At 37.0% G+C, this 21,893-nt stretch overlaps 1 protein-coding gene across 4 annotated transcripts in view; it reads right to left on the bottom strand.

Moving 5' to 3' along the window:
• LOC150102796 (synaptotagmin-1-like) overlaps nucleotides 1-21,893 on the bottom strand; it is a 277,762-nt gene that overhangs the window by 113,358 nt on the left and 142,511 nt on the right. For all 4 annotated transcript variants that reach the window (XM_090398670.1, XM_090398669.1, XM_090398668.1 and 1 more), the window contains one exon: nucleotides 15,054-15,227. In XM_090398670.1, the coding sequence (XP_090254796.1) occupies nucleotides 15,054-15,227 (174 nt within the window). The remainder of the gene's footprint in view (nucleotides 1-15,053; nucleotides 15,228-21,893) is intronic.

The following is a 21,893-nucleotide window of genomic DNA, read 5'->3' as shown; positions in this document are numbered from 1 at the left end:
CTACAATTTCTTCAGTGGCGAATTCTCCATGCTTACTGCACAAGCTCATTAATTGAGAAAGAAATAATATTTATTTGTTAATAAATGCATGCATTTATAAGCATTCCATTTAGGCTTTTATTTTTGTAGACAGAAGGCGTCTTAAGCTTGCACAGCAATAATTGAGCTTTGCGTTGTGTATCGAAGGCCAATGCATGCTCATCTAGTCAAAGCTACCTTGGCTTGCTCGGTTGTAGGAGCTTCCAGGTCCTCACTGCAGCACTGTGATTTCATGCGTGCGCATAGCCATTTCCGCACCCTTCACGTCGTCTTAAACACAAGGCCACACGCTGTCAAAGTAGCTCTAGCCAGTGAGCTTCAGCCAGCCTTTAGAATTGTGCATGTTGCTTGGGAAAATTAAGTTACAACCAACTTTTTATGACAATGTTATTGACCACTTCATTATTCCAATTCATTATTCTGCTAATCAGACTTTAATCGCGCCTGAACGATAACAGGAGCAAGCGTGAATTTCAAGACCAGCATTCGCCCTTGAATTTCTTTGAAAGTTTCATCAGACCTATAATCATTTAAAAATTGATTTAGATCATTCAATGCATCTAAAGTAAGTTGGTGATTCATAGATGAAGACTGTAGTATTTTGCTGCCAAAATTCACTTTATTTAAAATATCATACCAAAACTGAGGCACCTTTACTATCCTGGTGCCTGTGTGCATCCCACGCATTGCACATATGACCAGCGCCAATGGACCACCCACAACGAGTCCTTTTACTCGATGGAGGTCAGATTTTTTTTTTTTTTTTTTTATTAATATAATGAAAACTGTGATGAATTCATCACTAAAAACACACATATAACCACAGTGATTAGTTTTAATATGTAAATATTTCATCCCAAGTATCTTGGGACATCATCATCAGTACAGTAATTCAAACAATACTAGGAATAACATACAGTTAGGGCGCATGATTACAATGCAATCTCAATATGTGTGCAGTAACGTGTTATAGAAGTAAATTAAAACATAACTGGGGAAAAAAAAACAAAGAAACTATTTTACACAATTTTGTATGACAATTTCCCATACTTTAGGAATAGTAAGAACATTGTTGGGGTTTAAATTTGGTCTGTGTAGCAGGGCTTCAGCACTTTCTTTATATAGACGTTCATGTTTAAATAAAGATCTATATAAAAGTTTCGACTTTTCCCAATGGATCCTATGGTTTGGGTTTTCAATTCCGTGTTGAGAGAGATCAGATTTCTGCTGTTTGAAAAGACAAATGTGGTCTTAATGTTCCAAGATGCATTTCTGAACAGATCTATCTGTCTGTCCAAAGTAAGACAATTGCAGGAGCATGGGATCTCAAACACCAGGTAACATCAGAGGTGAGAGTTTGTCCTTAGGAGAAGGTAACAAAGTTATAGATCTGGTTGATGGGTTTGTAAGTAGTGGCAAAATTGTATTTCTTCATAATTTTTGAAAGACGTTCGGAGATGCCTTTGATATAAGGTATGGGAATCCTATAGGCTTCTTCTTGTCTAGGGTGATGTGTGTGGGGAAGTAACTGATGATTAATTTTTTAGTTGTTTTAAAATTATATCCATTTAGTATAGCCGTATATTTGATTATTTCTAGTTCTTGGTTTAGAGATTCTTCAGAGCAGCAGAATTTGTGTGCTCTGGTAACTAGTGCTTTAATGATGCCAAATTTCTGAGATGGATGATGAGTGGAAGAATTATGAATGTAGCAACCTGAAAATGTAGGCTTTCGATAGACATTAAAGCATCATTAAAGCACTAGTTACCAGATCACACAAATTCTGCTGCTCTGAAGAATCTCTAAACCAAGAACTAGAAATAATCAAATATACAGGCATACTAAATGGATATAATTTTAAAAACAACTAAAAATATCATCAGTCACTTCCCCATACATCAACCTAGACAAGAAGAAGCCCATAGGATTCCCATACCTTATGTCAAAGGCATCTCCGAACATCTTTCAAAAATTATAAAGAAATACAATTTTGCCACTACTTACAAACCCATCATCCTGATCTATAACTTTGTTACCTTCTCCTAGGGACAAACTCTCACCTCTGATGTTACCTGGCGTTTATGTGATCACATGCTCCTGCAAATTGTCTTACTTTGGACAGACAAATAGATCTGTTCAGAAACGCATCTTGGAACATCAAGACCACATTCGTCTTTTCAAACTGCAGAAATCTGGTCTCTCTCAATACGGAGTTGAAAACCCAAACCATAGGATCCATTAGGAAAAGTCGAAACTCTTACATAGATCTTTATTTAAACATGAACGTCTATATAAAGAAAGTGTTGAAGCCCTACTACACAGACCAAATTTAAACAGCAACGACATTCTTACTATTCCTAAAGTATGGGAAATTGTCCTACAAAATTGTGTAAAATAGTTTATGCTTTTTTTTTCCAGTTATATTTTAATTTACTTCTATAACACGTTACTGCAGGCATATTGAGATTCCATTGTAATCATGCATCCTAACTATTTTATTCCTAGTATTGTTTGAATTACTGTACTGATGAAGCCCCAAGATACTTGGGATGAAATAGTTACGTATTAAAACTAGTCATTATGGTTATACGTATGTTTTTAGTGAAGATAATAATAATGTTTCTGCATTTGTTAGCAGTAACAGTAAGCTGTATTCCACGAGTGAAGAAGAGGACACAATATGGTGTAAAGTGGATGAAAAACAATATCAAACAGGAACTTCAAGTGAAAAAGAGGTTATAGAAGAGATATAAGGAGAGGGGTGGAGAGCAGATGCATTAAGAATATAAGATTCAGGCCAGAAGAGTGACTAGTATGGTAAGGAAGGCAAACTGGAATATGAGAAGAGATTGGCCCTAAGATCCAAAGAAAACCCTAGGGAATTTTTTAGCTATGTGGTCAGTAGGAGAAGAAATCACTGTGGAAGAATGACATTGTGAGATAAAAATAGGGATAGAGTGACTGATGCAGAGGACATAGTGAAGTTGTTCAATGAAGTATATTAGAGTATTTCATCCTGGAGATGTAAGTTTTAATTCTAGAGGGATAGGGCAGGTTCAAGGTTTAGAGTTGCAAGAGGAGAGTGTGTTCCAAATACCGAGTACTCTGGATGTCAGTAAAGCTGTGGGACTAGATGGTATTTCACTACAGGTTTTGAGAGAATGTGCTAAAGAACTGACAGCTCCATTGACCTGGCTTTTCAAAAGTCTACATGATAAGCTGATATTTAAGTTGCAGCACATGGGTTTAGATGTCAGTTGGTCAAGTAGATTCAGGATTGGCTGTCTGATTGGTATCAGAGAGTTGTGTATGGTGGGGCAGTATCAAGAATGCAGAAAGTTACAAGCGGGATCCCACAGGGCTCAGTACTGGGACCTGTATTGTTTAACCTTTATATCAATGACATTGTCAGCAGATTGCAGGGGGGGAGGGATATTCAGTTTGCAGATCATGTGAAGCTGGGAAGGGTTATTAGTAATAGTGCAGATGTTGCAGCCCTGTAAGAGGATTTGAATAAACTAGACAGATGGGTAAATGAATGGGGGTATCGGTTTAATGAGCAAAATGTAGTCTTGAAGTTCGGGATATGTCGATGGGAGGAGTGCATACTCGATTGGAGGAGCTGTACTGGAGGAAGTAGGGGAGACAAGAGATCTGGGGGTGATGATCGATATACAAACCTGATCAGGGAATATATTGCAAAGGTGATGAAGGTAACCCATAGGATTGCTGCAATACTGAGAAGGACACTGATCTGCAGAGATAAAAGAGTTATCGTTTCATTGTATACCTTGATCAGATCACACTTAAACTATTGTTCTCAAATTTGGTCTCCAGGATTTGAAGGGGATAAATTAACTGTGTAAAGGGTACAGAGGTGGATGACAAAGGTTTCAGGACTATACAATGTTAGTTATGAGGATCGGCTGAGGGAATGTGGACTGCAGAATTTGGTAGATAGTAGAAGGAGAGGTGATATGATCAAGACTTTTAAACTGTTGAGAGGTAGTTACAGGTTTGACAGGGGAGTTCTTTCACTTGGTGTAACAGTGGGACGGAGTGATGACAAGGGACCATCCCTGGACGTTATTTAAGGAAACTGTGAGCAGGAGGATGAGGAGTAGTTCTTTGCATGGAGGGTGGCTGAACCGTGGAATGCATTGCCTGATAGAGTGGTGAGAGCAAGAATGGTCAATGAGTTCAAGGAGTGGGATGATAGACTGTGTTTCCTAGGAAGGACCTCCCAGGATGAGTCTTTTGATTCCATGGAGGCTTGAATAATAATATGTTTTTAATGGCTAACATTTCTTTATGTGGAATATTGCTGTTGGCAGGGTTGAATTTTGTCAGAATTACAGCCATATATAAATCACTTCCCTCATGGACAACTGCCTCTGTCATAGTCAGCTTTCACATTATTTCATTTTTCACTAATGTACCTTTAACAAGATCTTTTACCTTATGACCGTATGCTCAAGTCACATTAATTTGGTCAACTCTTAACACTACTGGTCTGACCTCTAATGACAAACAGCTTGCTACTCCAATGCTAGAGTCCTGTTACTGCTTGGTTAGAAATTACTAACAAATAAATTAACAAAAACTAGACTAGAGTTTACTCAGAAATAAACTAGAACAAAAACAGCATTGATGGTTGCCAATATATATGAATTAAAATGAGAGTTTGCTTGGAGACTTAAAAAGAAGTTATATGGGCTGCTCAATGTGTGCTATCCTTATTCTTGGGATTTTTAGGCTACTGTTGTTTAGATTAGGATGATTAATCAAAATTTCACAGACTTCTTTAAATTTGCATTCTTTTCAGGTTTTTGTATTATATAAAGAACAAGTATCTTTCTTATCAATTTAGTGTAGGATCCATTTTACCAGAATTGTTATTTTATATGTTGTGTTACTGGATTGAAAATGTGCATCCAGTTTCACCAATATAAGGTAAGTTACAGGCACAATGGATTTGGTATACCTCAGGGTAGGTTAAGATTTAATTTTGTACTGGTTTAAAAGTAGTATTAAGTTGCAATGATGTAGCATTCTATTTATTTTATCTGATAACCTTTTTAATGTATAGAATGACTATGGTTTTACTGTAATCTATATTAGTTGCATTTTTAGGTATAGTTTTATGAATAATTTTATTGATAATATTTTTATTGATATGCCATTGTTCATAAACATATTGCAGATAATTTGCAATTCTTGCTGAACAGCTTGCTCATTAAAGTAAACTAACCTAACAGCCCTGTTTTTGAAGGCATTAATGATTCCAAGTTTTTGTGAAGGATGGCAGTAAAAGTTAGGATGAATGTATTGACCAGTATGTGTTTACTTGCTGTAGCTAGTGAAGGATAGACTGCATGAGGGGAGACTTATAACAAGTATAACCAGGAAAGGAAGTGAGTTTTAATTTTCAGTTTCATTGAGGAAGGTGTTGAAGTTTGGTGGCCATGCGGTGCTTGGATACGTTGCATCTAAGCCAAACTATAGGTTTTAAAGTAAAGGATTCAAAAGCATGTTGTGCAAAAGCTTCCATATGAAAGTTAGCAATTGGGAGGGGGGGGGTTGAGCATACTTTTTTTTTTTTTTTTTTGTAGGTAAAAACTATTTTGCTCTAATGAATCCAGTCAATTGAGAGCAGTCAATTTTTTCTTCTGAGGTCAGGCCAATAACATTAACAGGTTGACCACATTGGTGTGACTATAGCATTCTGGGTATACTGTAACATAGAATGTTTCTTTGTATATATATATATATATATGTTTATTCCAGAAGACTTGATATGAAAGTCGAATTTCAGGTAATTATTCTGGTTTATGTCAATGAATTTATTACGATAGCATGATAGTCATCTCCTTAATTTAATAAAATGCTTGCTGATCACCATATAACTATGAAAGAAAGTATTAGTTTCAGTAATATGAGAAATAGCTGTATAACATCCTTTTGCAATTTGACTGCTGACTTACCAAACCTATTACTTCCATTCATCTCTCATTCCATTAACCTCAGTTCTGTTGAACAGCCTTCCCTGTAAAGCATTCTCCAAGTACCACAACTTTCAGCTCTTTAAAATGGTAGTGGTAGTTGGCAAGAATGATTTGACTTGTAACAAGAAGAATGTAAGGAAGGATGTCATGAGACTGTTAAGGAGAGCAAAGGATAACAGTGTGGTAGGTAAGGTATTCAGCATGTTGCCCAGGTATGATAATGATGAGCTAAGAAGGGAGAGCGGAGATTATTAGTGGTATGCTAGCAGAGTTTCACGAGGATAATGAAATTCATTTTGTGAAATGTGTGGGATGAGTTTGAGGGGTGGATAGAGATGTATAAGAGAGATGGGCTACATTTGAATGGATATGATGTGTCAGTTAAAGAAACTGTTGCTGCAAGAGAAAATGACTAAAGTGAATGTAAAACCTGAGAAAGCAAGAGGTGTTGTAGAAGAGCAGCAGTTTGTGAATGGCACGAATGAAGAGAATGAGAGAGAGAATGAACACTGAATGGATAGGGAAATGAGAGGAGGTCAAGAAAGGTGGATAGGAAGACACTGCATGAAAAGTGTAGATGATGGTTTCAGGAATAAATGTGTGAGTGCACAAGAAAGGATTGAGATGGTCAAGGATATAGAGGTGACATTTAGGATCTGGGTAGTGGTGTAATATCAGTGATGATAGACAGGAATGGACTGGTGCGGGGGGGGAGTGTGGAGGAGTCATACGAGAAGTGGGGTCAGTGGGACTTGTTATGGAAATATAAATGAGCTAGTGTGTATGTTTACAAATGCTAGAAGGATTCCGCCTCATTTGCTCAGTGTTAGTTGCATGCACATATCATTGTTTTTTGTGATCCCTGATGACGGCAATGTAAAATTGCTGAAATATAGAAAAGAATTAAAGCTTTTTATGATTAATATTCTAGTATGTGTTGTCAATTTCCTGAAAAATTAAGTTATCAAGAGACCATATACTAATTGATAAAAAAGAAATCATGGAAAGATGAGCTGAATGTACAAGGAAATTATATGAACAACAAAGAAATAATATTCTCAAACAGACAAATTTAGAAGGACCATCCATTTTACTTTGTGAAATTGAAAATGCTGTCAGAAAACTAAAATCACATAAAGCCCAGGAATAGATAATATCTTTGCAGAATGGCTGAGGACTCTAGATGAAGGAGGACTGAAATTCCTAACAAAATTATTTCTTTCTTTTAAGGTTACACGGTGATCAGTATGCATAATTGTAAATTTAGGGACACAAAAACACACGTGTTGAACAGATTATTTTATTACTTACTAATAAAATAAAACTTGACATTTCGACCCTGTATCGAGGTCATCATCGGAAGAATACAAGTGTATAAGGAACCAAGCTACATGCTCATGCCCTGTATATAGGTAAACTAAATCTACGTAGTTAATAAATCCTTTTCCCTAGCCTGACCTCTAGTGATAAAAAAAAAATTAAATAAATAAAAAAAAAAAAAAAATACAACTATAATAAACTGGTAAAGTCCTCATGTATTAATATTCTTCTGGATAGTTCTGATTCTTATAATATGATTTCATTCAATTGCTGTTGAATGTTACAAACACTTCACCAGATTGACTTCTTGTAGCAGGATTTTTCTATGGCTAGTTTAGGTTGTTATGCAGGTTATAGATGGGTCCTCCACATTCTTGAAATGGTTAGGCCATCATTTTTGTTGAGATTTGGGTTGTGTTTGAGCATTTCACATGACTCTAAATTTTCTCTCAAACCAGGTCTTGGTGCGGTGTAGGGACTTGGTATTTTTCCAGTCAATTCTGTCATGTGTTTGGAGTGCGTGGTCAGAAAGGCCGGTTTTGCCAAAATGGAGGTATTTAATGTCGTTTGTGTTCGTCTTGTCTGATTGGGATAGTTCACCCTGTTTCCCCTATGTATGGTATGTTACATGTGCATTGTATTTTGTATATTCGTATTTTATCAGCCAAAATTGGCTGATAAAATACGAAAGGAAACATCGTGTATACTAAATTCAAACAAAAAACTAAGCACCAACTTAAACAAAACCGCAAATCTCACCCTTAAATCCTTAAAAAATAACCAAGACATTATAATCACGAAAGCAGATAAAGGCAATGCCTTGTCCTTTTAAACCGTACAACATACATTGAAAAAATGAACCATTTAATATCGGACCACAACACCTACCAAATGGTAAACTACAACCCCACAAAACGTAACAAAAAGAAAACAACTGAATTAATCAAATCTGTCCACAGGATGGCCCAAAGAAACAAAAAAATTAATACCTCAGTATGCCCGGGTGCCCAGAATTTATGGCCTGCCAAAAATACACAAACCAGGCACATCGCTTCGTCCGATTGTTGAAGGAATTGACAGCCCAAATTATCACTTAGCCAAAAAATTAGCTGCCACACTCAAGGAACTGGTAGGTCAGTCCCCTTCCTACATAAAAAATACACAACATTTCATTAATAAAATTAAAAACATTACACTCAACGACCAAGATTTATTAGTCAGCTCTGACATAACTTCCCTTTTCACCAATGTCCCAATCAATGACATGATCTTGCTCCTACAGAACATATTTCCACATGACATCCCGGCCCTCTTTGCCCACCTACTCCGCTCTGGATATTTCGTGTGGCAAAACATTTTTACCTTCAAAAAGAAGGTACAGCCATGGGCTCACCACTTTCTCCCCCAATAGCTAACTTTTATATGGAAGACTTTGAGAAACATACTCTAGAGACAGCAAGTCTAAAGCCCAAAATTTAGCTCAGATACGTCGACAATATTTTCGCCATTTGGCCCCACGGCCGCAAAGCTCTAAATGCATTCCTTAGCCACCTAAACAAACAACACAAACGTATCCAATTCACCATTGAAATGGAAAAAAACAACTCTCTTCCTTTGCTAGACACACTTGTCACACGTCTTCCCTCTGGCTGTCTCTCCTTCTCAGTTTACCGCAAACCTGCACACACAGCCAATACATACACAAAAAGTCTTACCACCACCCAACACAAAAACTAGGTGTCATAAGCACCCTTAAACACAGAGCCCTAACTATTTGTTCTAATGAACAGGCTCTAAACCAGGAATACAAGATCATCAACCAAACATTTATCAAAAATGAAAATGGATACAGTAAAAAAACTATTCACAAGATCCTCCATAAAGATACCAGTAAGAACAAAAAAGATTTCAAGAATGCTATTGTCATTCCTTATGTTAGAGGCATTTCTGAAAAAATAGACAGAACACTTCGCAAATACAACATTAAAACCACCTTTAAACCCCCAAATAAGTTAAGACACCTACTCAGTTCTTCTAAAGATCCTCTTCCACACCTAGCACACCCAGGGGTATACAAAATACAATGCACATGTAACATACCATACATAGGGGAAACAGGGCAAACTATCCCAATCAGACAAGACGAACACAAACGACACATTAAATACCTCCATTTTGGCAAAACTGGCCTTTCTGACCATGCACTCCAAACACATGACAGAATTGACTGGAAAAATACCAAGTCCCTACACCGCACCAAGACCTGGTTTGAGAGAAAATTTAAAGAGTCATGTGAAATGCTCAAACACAACCCAAATCTCAACAAAAATGATGGCTTAACCATTTCGAGAATGTGGAGGACCCATCTACAACCTAAACTAGCCATAGAAAAATACCACTACAAGAAGACAACCTGGAGAAGTGTTTGTAACATTCAACAGCAACTGAAAGAAATCATATTATAACAATCAGAACTATCCAGAAGAATATTAATACATGAGGACTTTACCAGTTTATTATAATTGTATTTATTTTTTTTTATTATTTATTTAATTTTTTTTTTTTTTTTTATCACTAGAGGTCAGGCTAGGGAAAAGGATTTATTAACTACGTAGATTTAATTTACTGGTATACAGGGCATGAGCATGTAGCTTGGTTCCTTATACACTTGTATTCTTCCGATTATGACCTTGATACAGGGGTCGAAACATCAAGTTTTATTTTATTAGTAAGTAATAAAATAATCTGTTCAACACATGTGTTTTTGTGTCCCTAAATTTACAAATACGAGACTAACAAAATTATGCAATAAAAAATGAGACTGGATTTCTACCCAAAGACAGTAACCACTCAATTTACATTCCAATCCCCAACAAACCAAAAGCTACAAGATGTGAAGAGTTCAGGACAATTAGCCTCATCAATCAAGTATCAAAAGTTCTCTTATACGTTATTCTTGATAGAACTAAAAGAAAAATAAATATAGAAATAAATTATACACAAAGTGGATTTAAGGAAAATGTAGGCACAAGAGAAGGTATTTTCAACTTCAAAACCATCATAGAAAGATATTCAAAAAAACAAAAAGATGTGCATCTCTGTTTTTTAAATTTCAAAAAGGTATTTGACAATGTTCAACATGAGCAATTAATTGAAATTCTTTCAAAAATAGGCATGGATGGAAAAGACATTAGGCTAATAACTAATCTTTACTGCAAACAGACTGCATGTTTGAGAATAAATGGAGAGACCTCAGAAGAATTCCCAGTTCAGAAATTTGAAATATTAATGAGATGACACAGTTCTTCTAGCTGAAAACAAATGTGACCTCAAGATTCTTATAGATGAAACCCTCAAGTACAGTGAACAGGTATGGCTTCAATTTAAACTTTTATTCCTAATTTTTTATTATGTAACACCTCCAAGAACTCATCACCTGCTCTACAACTCTCTGTCTCCACCACTCAGTCCACCAACTACAACAAACCTCAACTACCATCATCAATACCAACACCATCTACCGCCCACCACCACTAGTATTTTCCTAGACAATTAGCATCCATGCCCATGGCAGGATTCGAACCCACAGTCTTTTGGCTGGAGAGCGGATATGCTAACCAGGCTAGCAACTTTAAAAAGACAAAAATCATGATAATTTCAAGAGAAAAAGAAATACCAAAAATATACATCAATATAAAAGGAAATAAACTAGAACACACACATCGGACACTTGATCACAGAGAATATAAGGACAGAAGATGAAATTAGGAGGATTGAAATTGCAAGGTTAACCTTCAATAATATGAAACACCTACTGACATCTAGAGAACTAAATTTGAAAACAAGACTAAGAATCTCCAAATGTTACATATGGTCCACATTACTATGTGGAGTAGAGACATGGAAACTTTCCAAACTGAGTGTGAAAAAACTGGAAGAATTCAAAATGTGGATTCTGCTTTCTTTGGAATTCTGAGTATATCATGGAAAGACAAAAAGACAAATGAAGAGATACTAGAAATGGTAGGTGAAAACAGAAGCCTTATAAAAGAAATTAAAAAGAGAAAAGTCAGCTATTTCAGACATATTCTTAGACACAACTGCCTACAAAGGACACATCTTGAAGGAACTGTGGAGGGTAAAATATAGAAGAATTGACTTATCTCTCATATGAAAAATGCAGCAGAGAGGCACAACACAGGACATGGTGGAGCACATGGTAGTCATCAATCTCCTGGAGGGAGAGGACATCTGACAAGACAAGATACCATACTTCTCAACATCAAAGTTGTTACGTTTAGTGGAAAGACACCAAAAGATCTCACTAGTGTTTCTGAGATCTTGAACCATCTATGTAAACAGGTACAAAATCAGAGTATCATATTCTTTGTATATGCGTGAAGGAGCTGCTGGTAAACAACAGTTGAGATGGAATGTTTGGGTAGCCTGTATAGTGGTATATATGAATGCCACGGTAGAAGTGTATTGGATGGTGCCTGTGCAATATTTTCTAACCCTAATATCTAGAGCTTTTAAGAGTACTTTGTTGGCAAAAAAATGATAGTCTGGTTAAGTGTTGTAAGATTCTCTCACCATGGCATCTAGAGAGCTGTTCTTGTCAAAATGAGAAAGGTGATTTGCTTCAACATACAGCCTATGGATCTCTATAAAGCTCAAAATGTTCCAGTTGCAATTCTTATGGTCGATAGGGTCCAATCATCACAGCATTTTCTCTCTCTAGCAGAAGCATACGCCTGTGAGCCATAATTAAGTTTTGATCTAATCAGATTTTTTCATTTATATTTTGCTCATTATTCTCACCCTCTATCACATTACTCATCTTGCTAGGTCAATATTCTCCCACCTCTGATGCAACGCTGCCAAAGTTGGTTATGGTAATCTCTAACTCAAAGTTCCCATTTCCTACATTTTCCACATATATGTACTCCCCATCTCTCACCTGCCACATTCCCAACTGCCAGAAATGTGGCAGGTGAGAGATCCAGTGCTTGTGATTCCACAAGCATTGCATACCATTTTGTGGTATGCTATGTAAAATGTGATCCTTAAATGGGGGAGGACTTCATGACACCCCATTTGTAATTTGAGCTGCAGCTGCCACCATAATTTAAATAGTACTGCATACTGGGAACTACTACAACTATACTAATCACTCTACTATAAGTATAACTTATAGTTAACTATAAACTATAGTATACTACTATACTAAATAACAAAAATATACTAAATAACAAAAACTCGATCTTTTTTCTTCTCTTCCACTGCAGAACGTGTCTGACTCTGACCTTGCCCTCTCAGTAAGAATTAACCAAAAATAACACATTATAAACCACAACTAACTCCAAAAGCAACACTACTGAAGGAGACACTTGCATCATTGAAAAAAATGTTGCACAATTTGCAACAAAAGCCACACAATATACTGATTAAAATCACTTTTTTTAGCACATCTCAAATCTACCACCATGTTCTTTCGTGACTCTAGAGTCCTCCACACCCTTTCTTGTGCGGAAAGTAAGGATGATTTTCCTGGTGGGAACAAGTTGAGCATCCCTATGTATGAGGTTTCTCCTTAGTTGTCACTCCTTGGTCTTTCAATCTGGAGCAGATCTCTTTGTCTAGAAAAAAAAAGTTCAACATTTTGTGAGGGTAATTGTCATTGGTATTCCTCTGATAGGTGTGGCATAAAGGGGTTGCTCTGATTGTCTCCAATTTTTTTTACTGGCGTGTCCTTTGAACAGTTTCTTCATTGATTTTGAAGATCCTGCCAAACCCATTCAAACACTTCCTAATGAAGAATGTAACATTTTCCCCGAGTGGGCATTCTTAAAAAGGTTGGTAGGTTTATTACTGTCTCTGATTTTTTTTGTTTCTTCATTTCATTTTCAGCAGTTGATTATGTAATGGTTTCTGGACATGGTTGGGGCTTGTTGGAAATCCCTGATAAACTAGAGGATGAAAAATTACTCATACTCAAAGGGAGTTTGTTTCAGCACCAGAGCTCCCACCTTTCACAGAGCTGCACTCATGTACACCCACTCTCCAGCAAGTAATGACCATGCTCTTGAGCGGAATGGGATGCCAGGGCTATCCAAGATGCTGCACAGGAAGCCTTGGTCCCGGTCTGCATACCATGGAAAAGAAGACTTACTGCAGCACCATTGATCCTTACAGGCAAGCCTATCAGACAATTGATCCTGATTGAAGTATCCAGGACTACTCACCTTCCCAAAGCAGAGGCCAAAGTAGTGCATTATCATACATTTTGAGTTCTTACGTTACTTGAAATTTCCACATCACTGTTTATTAGTCAAATAATATATTAAGTAATATGATTAGATTATAATCTAATGTATTTTAATATAATCAGGATTAGATATCACACACACATCACACACATACTGTGTGTGTGTGTGTGTGTGTGTGTGTGTGTGTGTGTGTGTGTGTGTGTGTGTGTGTGTGTGTGTGTGTGTGTGTCCCTCTTGGAATGGATTTCTCATTTGATGTTGCATTTTGATATGTATAATACTCACTAACAACAAGGTAAACAGAGGAGCTCTATCTCTTAAGTTATTCATTGATTGGTTTGAATTTGTCATGTTGTACCATCATTTAATTTGCATTATGGCAAATTAAATATGGAAAGAGTCAACAGAATCAGCAAAGCAATATGGGAGGGAGTCATCTGAATGAATTTATATGAGATAAGAGAGAAATTAGTCAAAACACAAAACTAGCTGTATGCAACACAGTGTTCAAATCGATTTTAACTTATGAATCTGAGAGTTGGATTAGAAATAAAACTTTTGATCGAAGTCTAGAGACCACTGATATAAGAGTTCTGAGAAAGATCAGGGGAGTGAATAGATAGCATCACATTAAAACTTAGGCTATTAGGAAAGATTAAAAATTTGGATATTAGGAAAGAACTTGACATTGCTAGCATTCATAAATGTGTTAACAGAGCTGATCTCAGGTAGTATGGACACTTAAATAGAATATGATAGAAAAGGTTAGCAAAACAAGTGTTCTTTGCCAGAATGGTAGAACAAAGACACCCAGAGGAAGACCAAGATGAAAGTGAATTTACATTATTTACAAGTGCCTTGGAAGACAGAAATCTGAAATCTGATAATATTGGAGTCCTGAGAGAAAACATATTAATTTGGAGGAAAATTGTCAACAGGAAGTTAGTAATGATGCAACTCTTTCATGTAGTACTATCATGATATCCTGCACATCCCACGAGGATACATGTCAGGAATTTGATGATAATCATTTTAATTTAAATGTGATTAGTTTTAAGTCTGTAGGTTTCAAAAAAGAATTAGTGCACAAATAAGTTAAATAGAGGGGATTTACTGTACTGTGCATTTTGGTTACTAAAAGGTGAAATTTGACTTTTGGCTGTTAGCTCTCCATTATAAATCATTAAAACACACACAGGGAGGGAGAGAGAGAGAGCGATTACCTTTATGAAAAAACAAAAAGTTGCAGTTTATAAATGCATTTATTCACTTTTAAACTACCAATGTCAAAAATGTCATAGTAATTTACTTTAACCATATTATTCATTTATGTGTAACAGAATATAGGGTGAAAGAAAATGCACATCATCTCTAGAAAACAGAACTAAACTAACTCAAGATAAGAAAAAAGTGTACCTACTTGTCCTTGCTCTCCTTCTGCACTAGATAAATCTGCCCACTCTTCAATGGTCTGTGCTAAATCTATAGTTTTCAGTGGCACACTCACTTCACCAATTTGGTCATGTTTGGAAAATCGGTCAAAATCAAAGACAGCAAACACAAGTGTTTTGGATGCAATTTCTGAGTAGGAAATCTAAAATATAATTTATACATTAGAGCTACTGATGTCTTGATTTAAATTGCCATATTAAAAATATTATCAATTAATAAAATTTAGTTAAGTAATTCTTTTCTTTGATAACAATGTAAGGACACCTGGAAAATAAACTTGCACATTAGCACTGAAGGCATATTTATCTCACAAATAGGATTTTTTTTTTCCCTCATAATACTTACATTTTGTATACATCTATAATAACTATTATTACTTCATAACTCTATAGAGACAGAATTAATCACACAAGGATCAAATTAATTCTGCCAAATAGCAGTAATACTACATATTAAATTCATCCTTAGTCCTTGTACTCATGACTCACCATTATGCAGTTTCCAAGGATGGTTTTTATTTCCATCACCTTTTAAAGAAATCCCTCTGGTGAGCTCTTCTCAATAACATGTTTTGAACATATCATCTTGTTTCTGATTTACCATGCTCTGTTATTTACACTTACCTATAATTCTAGAACCTTTGCAAATGCCTATATTCAACCCATTCCTAAAAAGGGTGACAAATCCTGCCATCTAACTACCGCCCTATCTCACTCACTTCAGTCCTATCTAAAGTGATGGAGAAAACCATCAACTCTCAACTCCTAAATCTACCTTGAAGGTACCCGGCTATTAAATGACCACCAGTAAGGATTCCGTTGAAGCTGAATCAACAGGAGATCTACTCTCACACATCACTGGACAAATGCCATCGAAAAATTCTGTGAATTCCTAGTAGTTTTACTTGATATCTCTAAAGACTTTGACCAAGTCTGGCACAAAGGCTTACTAAGCAAACTCCTATCATTTGGACTGTCTCAGGACTTCTGCAGATGGATTGTCCGCTTCCTGTCTGAACGCACACTATGTGTGATGGTAGACAGCTCCATATCCTCTCACCATCCAACTAATGCTGGGATCCCACAAGGTTCAGTTCTCTCACCGACCCTCTTTCTTCTATATATCAATGATCTACTTCAGTTGACCTCTAACCAAATACACAGTTTTGCATATGACAGCACATTACACTCCTCCCTTTCATTTGACAAACCCTACTCTACACAACTCACTTCAACCCACAAAACATCAACCACCACCGCCCTTAATTCCGACCTCTAAGCCATCCTCCAATGGGGCTCAGATAACCTCGTCAACTTCAACGATAGTAACACCCAATTCTGTCTTATTTCTCACAAAAAAAGAACCATTTCCCCCCCCCCCCAACATTGTTTTTGATAACACTCAAATTCCCAGACAAGATGAGATTTCTCTTCTCAGAATTACCCTGAGCCTTTCCTGGCATAAACACATCACAACCATTGAATTTTTAGTTTCCAAAAAACTAGGTTTTTTTCTTTTGCTCAAGATGCAACTTCACCTCTAAAGAGCTGTTAATATTATACAAATCACAAATCTGCCCAGCTATTGAATACTGCTCTCACATTTGGAGTGGGGCTCCTAAAAGCTCCCTCAAAATGCTTGACTCAATACAGAGGAGAGCAATCAGACTGATAAATGACCCATCTCTCACCGAGTCACTCCCCTCACTTTCACATAGACACTTGGTCTCTGCAATTTGTATATTCTATAAATATTTCCATGAGAAATATTCATCTGAAACAGCATCAATAATTCCCCCACTCTATACTAAGCCCATTGGAACACATGCAGTTGCCACCCAACATCCTTTCACAGTACACCTTGAAACCCACAGAACAAGTTTCTTTTCCTCCTCCTTCATCCCTGCTACTGCAGTACTGTGGAACAGTCTTTCCCCTGACGTATTTTCTAAGGAATACAACATGAAGGCTTTTAAATCAAATGTAAACAAGTTTGTTCTTTCCCAACCCACCACCCATATACGGTACTAACGTACTATAGGTTAACCAGCCAACCTCTTGTATATGGGCCCAACATAAAAAAGAAAAAAAAAATGTACCTGAATTATTTGTTTATGAGGAAAATTATTATTATTACACCCTCCATGGAGTCGACAGACTCATCGTGGGAGTATCATTCAACTGACAACAATTATCATATAGAATCTTAAAGTCCTTAACACTCCTAGCATTAACAACACATTCTGGTAATGCATTCTATTCATTGACAATTGTCCATGTAAAAAATCTATTCCTCACAACCTTCTTCTCCACACTTTTACATAACTTCCAGGAATGACCTCTGGTTCTTCCCCTCTCGCCACTACTCTTTTTTATAATCCCCTCTGGATTAATCTGATTGCCTTGCATATCTGATTAATCTGATTGCCTTGCATATCAACCTTCACCTTTTCTAGAACTTTAAGATCAGCATGAAAATTAAGCATCGAAATTATCAATATGCTAGCCATCCACCTCATCTCCAACTTGGAGATGCTTTTCATGTAGTCTTTGCCCAAGAAGTTTGCTAAACTTGGGAAATTTTCAGTTAAGTGTATACATTGAATTACAGAGCTGATGATTATGACAAACTTAAAATAGAGCTTGAAGGCAGTATTGTGATATAAGAAGTTGCAGAAGAAGAATTTTAATGACAGTGTTTCAGAAAGTAGTATCAGACTAATTGCATGGGATCAAAATTAAATGAATGAATGTCATAATTAAGCAGCAGCTGCAAAATACAGAAAATGTTATGTTAGAAATATAAAGAAAAAGGTAAGCAAGCTCAAGACAGTACAAGATTAGATTGAGAGCTACTAGCCAAGCATGGCAATTAAAAGGAAGAATAATTACGGATAGAAAGGGCAAGAAGGGAGGGGAGAGTGCTGCTGATGGCAGTATAGATTGGAATAAAGAGATAGCATTTGGGAATAAGGAAAATGAATTTTTCGAGTTCTTGAGAGATAACTATATCAGGCAGCATATAAAGGAGAGCACACAAGGATCGAGAGTGCTAGATCTGATCCTTTCATCAGATGATGTAATTGTGAGAGATGTTTCACACTTTCCTCCAGTTGGTGAAAGTGATCACGAAGTAATCACCTGTGTTGTGGCTAATCATATGCAGACTCTTATAAGGAAAGGATATATGTGGATTTATAAGGCTAGTGATTATGACAAGCTTAGGAGACAGCTTGGAGCTATAACATAGAATGAGGAGGTGAGTGGTAAGAAAATAAATACTTCATGGGAACAGACAAAGAAATACATAATAGCATCAATATGAGAATGTATTCCAAAAGCCTGAATAAGGTAGGTGTAAAATGGATGAATGCAGAGTTAAGCATAAAATCTGGAAAAAGAAAGTAGTTTGGATGAAGTACAAGATGAATAATGGTGATAATCAGTCACATGAAGAGTATAAAGAACAAGCCAGGAGAGTGACTCCATTAATAAGGAGAACAAAAGTAGAATATGAGCAGAAATTGGCAAATCAGGCAAAGAAAAACCCTACAGAGTTTTTTTTAGATATGTGGCAAGTAGAATGAAGAATGATCATGGTAAGATGAAGTTAATGGATGAAAGTAGTAGAATGGTAACTGCTGCAGAAAATTTGCTGAGGTATTCAGTGATCAATTTATAAGGGTGTTTCTTCCGTACCAGGGTGGAATCATGAGGAAATTAGGACATAGAAAGGAATGGCTTAATTGTGAGTGAGCAGAAGATATTTGAGTAAATAAATAACCTTGATGTCAATAAGGCAATAGGATTTGATGACATATCCCCCACACATCTTAAGGGAATGTTCCAGGGAATTGGCTGTAACATTGGCATGCCTGTTGAATAAATCTTGCAACAGCATAGATTCCAAGGGAGTGGAAGAAGGGTAAAATTGTTTCATTGCATAAAGGTGGTGATAAGGGTGTAGCTTCTTATTACAGGCCAGTCTGTATATCAGGAGTTGTGGTGAAGGTACTGGAGAGATTAATGAGAAGTAGTATACAAAAATGTGTTGATAACAGCAGTATTCTCTGTGCTTATCAGCATGGGTTTGTTAAGGGGAGACCATGTTTCACTGATTTATTTATGTACTATAACAAGGTGACAAATCCCTTGAACTAGGGAGATGCATATACAGTGGTGTACTTAGATTTTGCCAAGACATTTCATAGACTGCCACATGACAAGCTCTTAAATAAATTGAAACAGATGGGATTGTATAACAGACTTCTGAGTTGGATCAGTGACTGGCTGTCAGATAGGTATCAGAAAGTTGTATATGGGTATATGGTATCCCAAAAGAGAAAGGTCACTAGTGGTGTGCCGCATGGGCCAGTTTTGAGGCCATTGTTGTTCAATTTGTATGTTAATGATATTGGGATGGGTTTAACTAGTGATACGCAGCTGCTTGCAGATAATGTAAAACTGGGGAGAGCAATGCAGAGTCAAGTGGATGTTATGGCCTTACAAGAGGACTTGAATAGATTGCATGAATGGGCAAATAAGTGGAACTATCAGTTCAATGTTGCAAAGCGTAAGGTTTTGAGATTTGGAAAGCAACGATGAGAAGCTAAGTATGCACTTGATGGGAAAACTTTAATGGATGTAGAGGACATGAGAGATCTAGGAGTGATGGTGGATAAAGACCTGAAATTCAGGGGGCCACATTGCACAAGTTGTGAGATGTCACATCAGATAATGGCAATGATGCAGAGAACCCTGGCATACAGAAATAGAGAAATTATCATGTCATAAGGCTTTGATCATGCCTCATATGGATTACTGTACACAGGTTTGGTCGCCAGGTTTTCATGGTGACAAGGATATGTTTTAAAGGATTCAGAGAAGATTCACAAACACATGTCAGTGGTCTTTGGGATGTAGAGGATGAGGATAGATTGAGAGAATGTAATTTGCAGAGCCTCGTGAATAGGAGGAAGAGGGGGGGGGAGATATGATTGAGATATATAAGCTAGTCAGGGGTTGTTATCGGGTTGACATAAAAGAGTGAGAGAAGGCGGGGGGTGGGGGGGGTGGGGGTGGGGGGGGGGGTGGAACAAAAGGCCATCACTGGGAACTGTATAAGGAGAGTGTGAGCATTGGAGCGAGGAGTAGGTTCTTTGCATGGAGAGTGACTGGTGAGTGGAATGCACTGCCTTAGTGTGTTGTGGGTATAGACACATTAAATCAGTTTAAAGCATGGTTGGATGAGCATTGTGTGCAATAGTGTGTATCTCACACTATTGTACACAATGTACCTCCCACAAACAGTCTCGGACTCAATGGAAGTTGAATGTTAATAATAATAATTATGATAAGCTAACCTTAATGAATTGTGATAGTAGCGAGATGAAATAAACAGGAATAACAATTGACTTACTACATGACGAGAACATACATGTAGATGAACTGCATATGCAGTTAGGATACAACAAAGTCTCAATGTGAATACTCCCATGGGATTGGATATCAGTCAGTCCAATGACATCACAGAAAATGCAGAGGAAGGATGTTAGTAGTGCATGGGAAATGTGAAGGAGTATTTGATGGATGCAGTATCATACTGGATTCTAAGAATCAGGATAAATTCAGCAGGAATTAAATGCTTAAGTAACATCATTAAGCAGAAGCTGAGGGGAAAAAATGCTGTGAAGGAAATATCTAGAAAAGGATGATCAACTTATGAACAGTGCAAATCATTAGGCAAGAAACACCTATTTATCTGCCTATCATTATACTATAAATTAAAGATACCAAAAAATTATATACTTGGTTTAATCCTTTATTATTATTATGGATATCTCCATGGAGTCAGTAGACTCATCATGGAAGACCCAAAATATCAAAACAATATCTATCATATCTGTTCTTGAATTCATTTACAGATGAAGAACTCACAACTGAGTCAGGCAATCCATTCCACTCATTCACCATCCTCCAGGCGAAAAACCTCGTTCTCACACCCCTGTTAACCACACTTTCCCTTAATTTCCAGGGATGACCTCTTGTTCTTCCATCACTATCACACAGCTGAAACATTTCCGCTGCATCAATCTTATAAAAACCTTTTAGTAATATAAATGTTTCTATCATATCCTCTCTTCTCCGCCTATCAACCAACCTCTGCAATCCACAATCTATCAATGTAGGGAGCATTCTTTACATCACTCACCAACTTAGTCACTCTTCTCTGAACCCTCTTCACAGCCTCCTTATCTCCAAGGAATCCAGGTGACCAGAACCTGAGCACAGTAATCCAAATGTGGAAGTATCAATGCTTTATAAAGGGGAATAATAACCTCTTTATCTCTGGATGTCAGTGTGTCCCTCAACAACCAAGTAATCCTATGTGCAATCTTGGACACCTTAGCAATGTGTCCTCTGAACTTCATCTCCCTATCTACCAACACCCCTAAGTAGCTAGCCTCATCAATCTCTTGGAGTCCATCAATGTAGTACACAGCTGGTAATCTTTTAATCCCAAAATGCATAACTTTACACTTTTTCACATTGAACTGACATCCATTACCTTTTGCCCATTCTACCAGCTTATTTAAATCATCCTGCAAACTTTCAACATCAGCTTGATTTTTTATTGCGCTACCCAACTTTGCGTCATCAGCAAACAACTGAATATCTCCCTTTAAGCCATTTCCTATATAATTTATATACAAATTAAACAACAATGGCCCAAGCACAGAGCCCTGAGGCACACCACTGGTCACCTGCCTCATCCTGGACTCTGCTACTCCATACACCACCTTCTATTA

This window comes from Typopeltis vanoorti, chromosome 10, assembly GCF_054136105.1.
Source record: "Typopeltis vanoorti isolate ZY-2024b chromosome 10, IOZ_Tvanoo_1.0, whole genome shotgun sequence".
Taxonomy (NCBI): Eukaryota; Metazoa; Arthropoda; class Arachnida; order Uropygi; family Thelyphonidae; genus Typopeltis; species Typopeltis vanoorti.
This window is presented reverse-complemented; position numbering and strand designations above follow the sequence as displayed.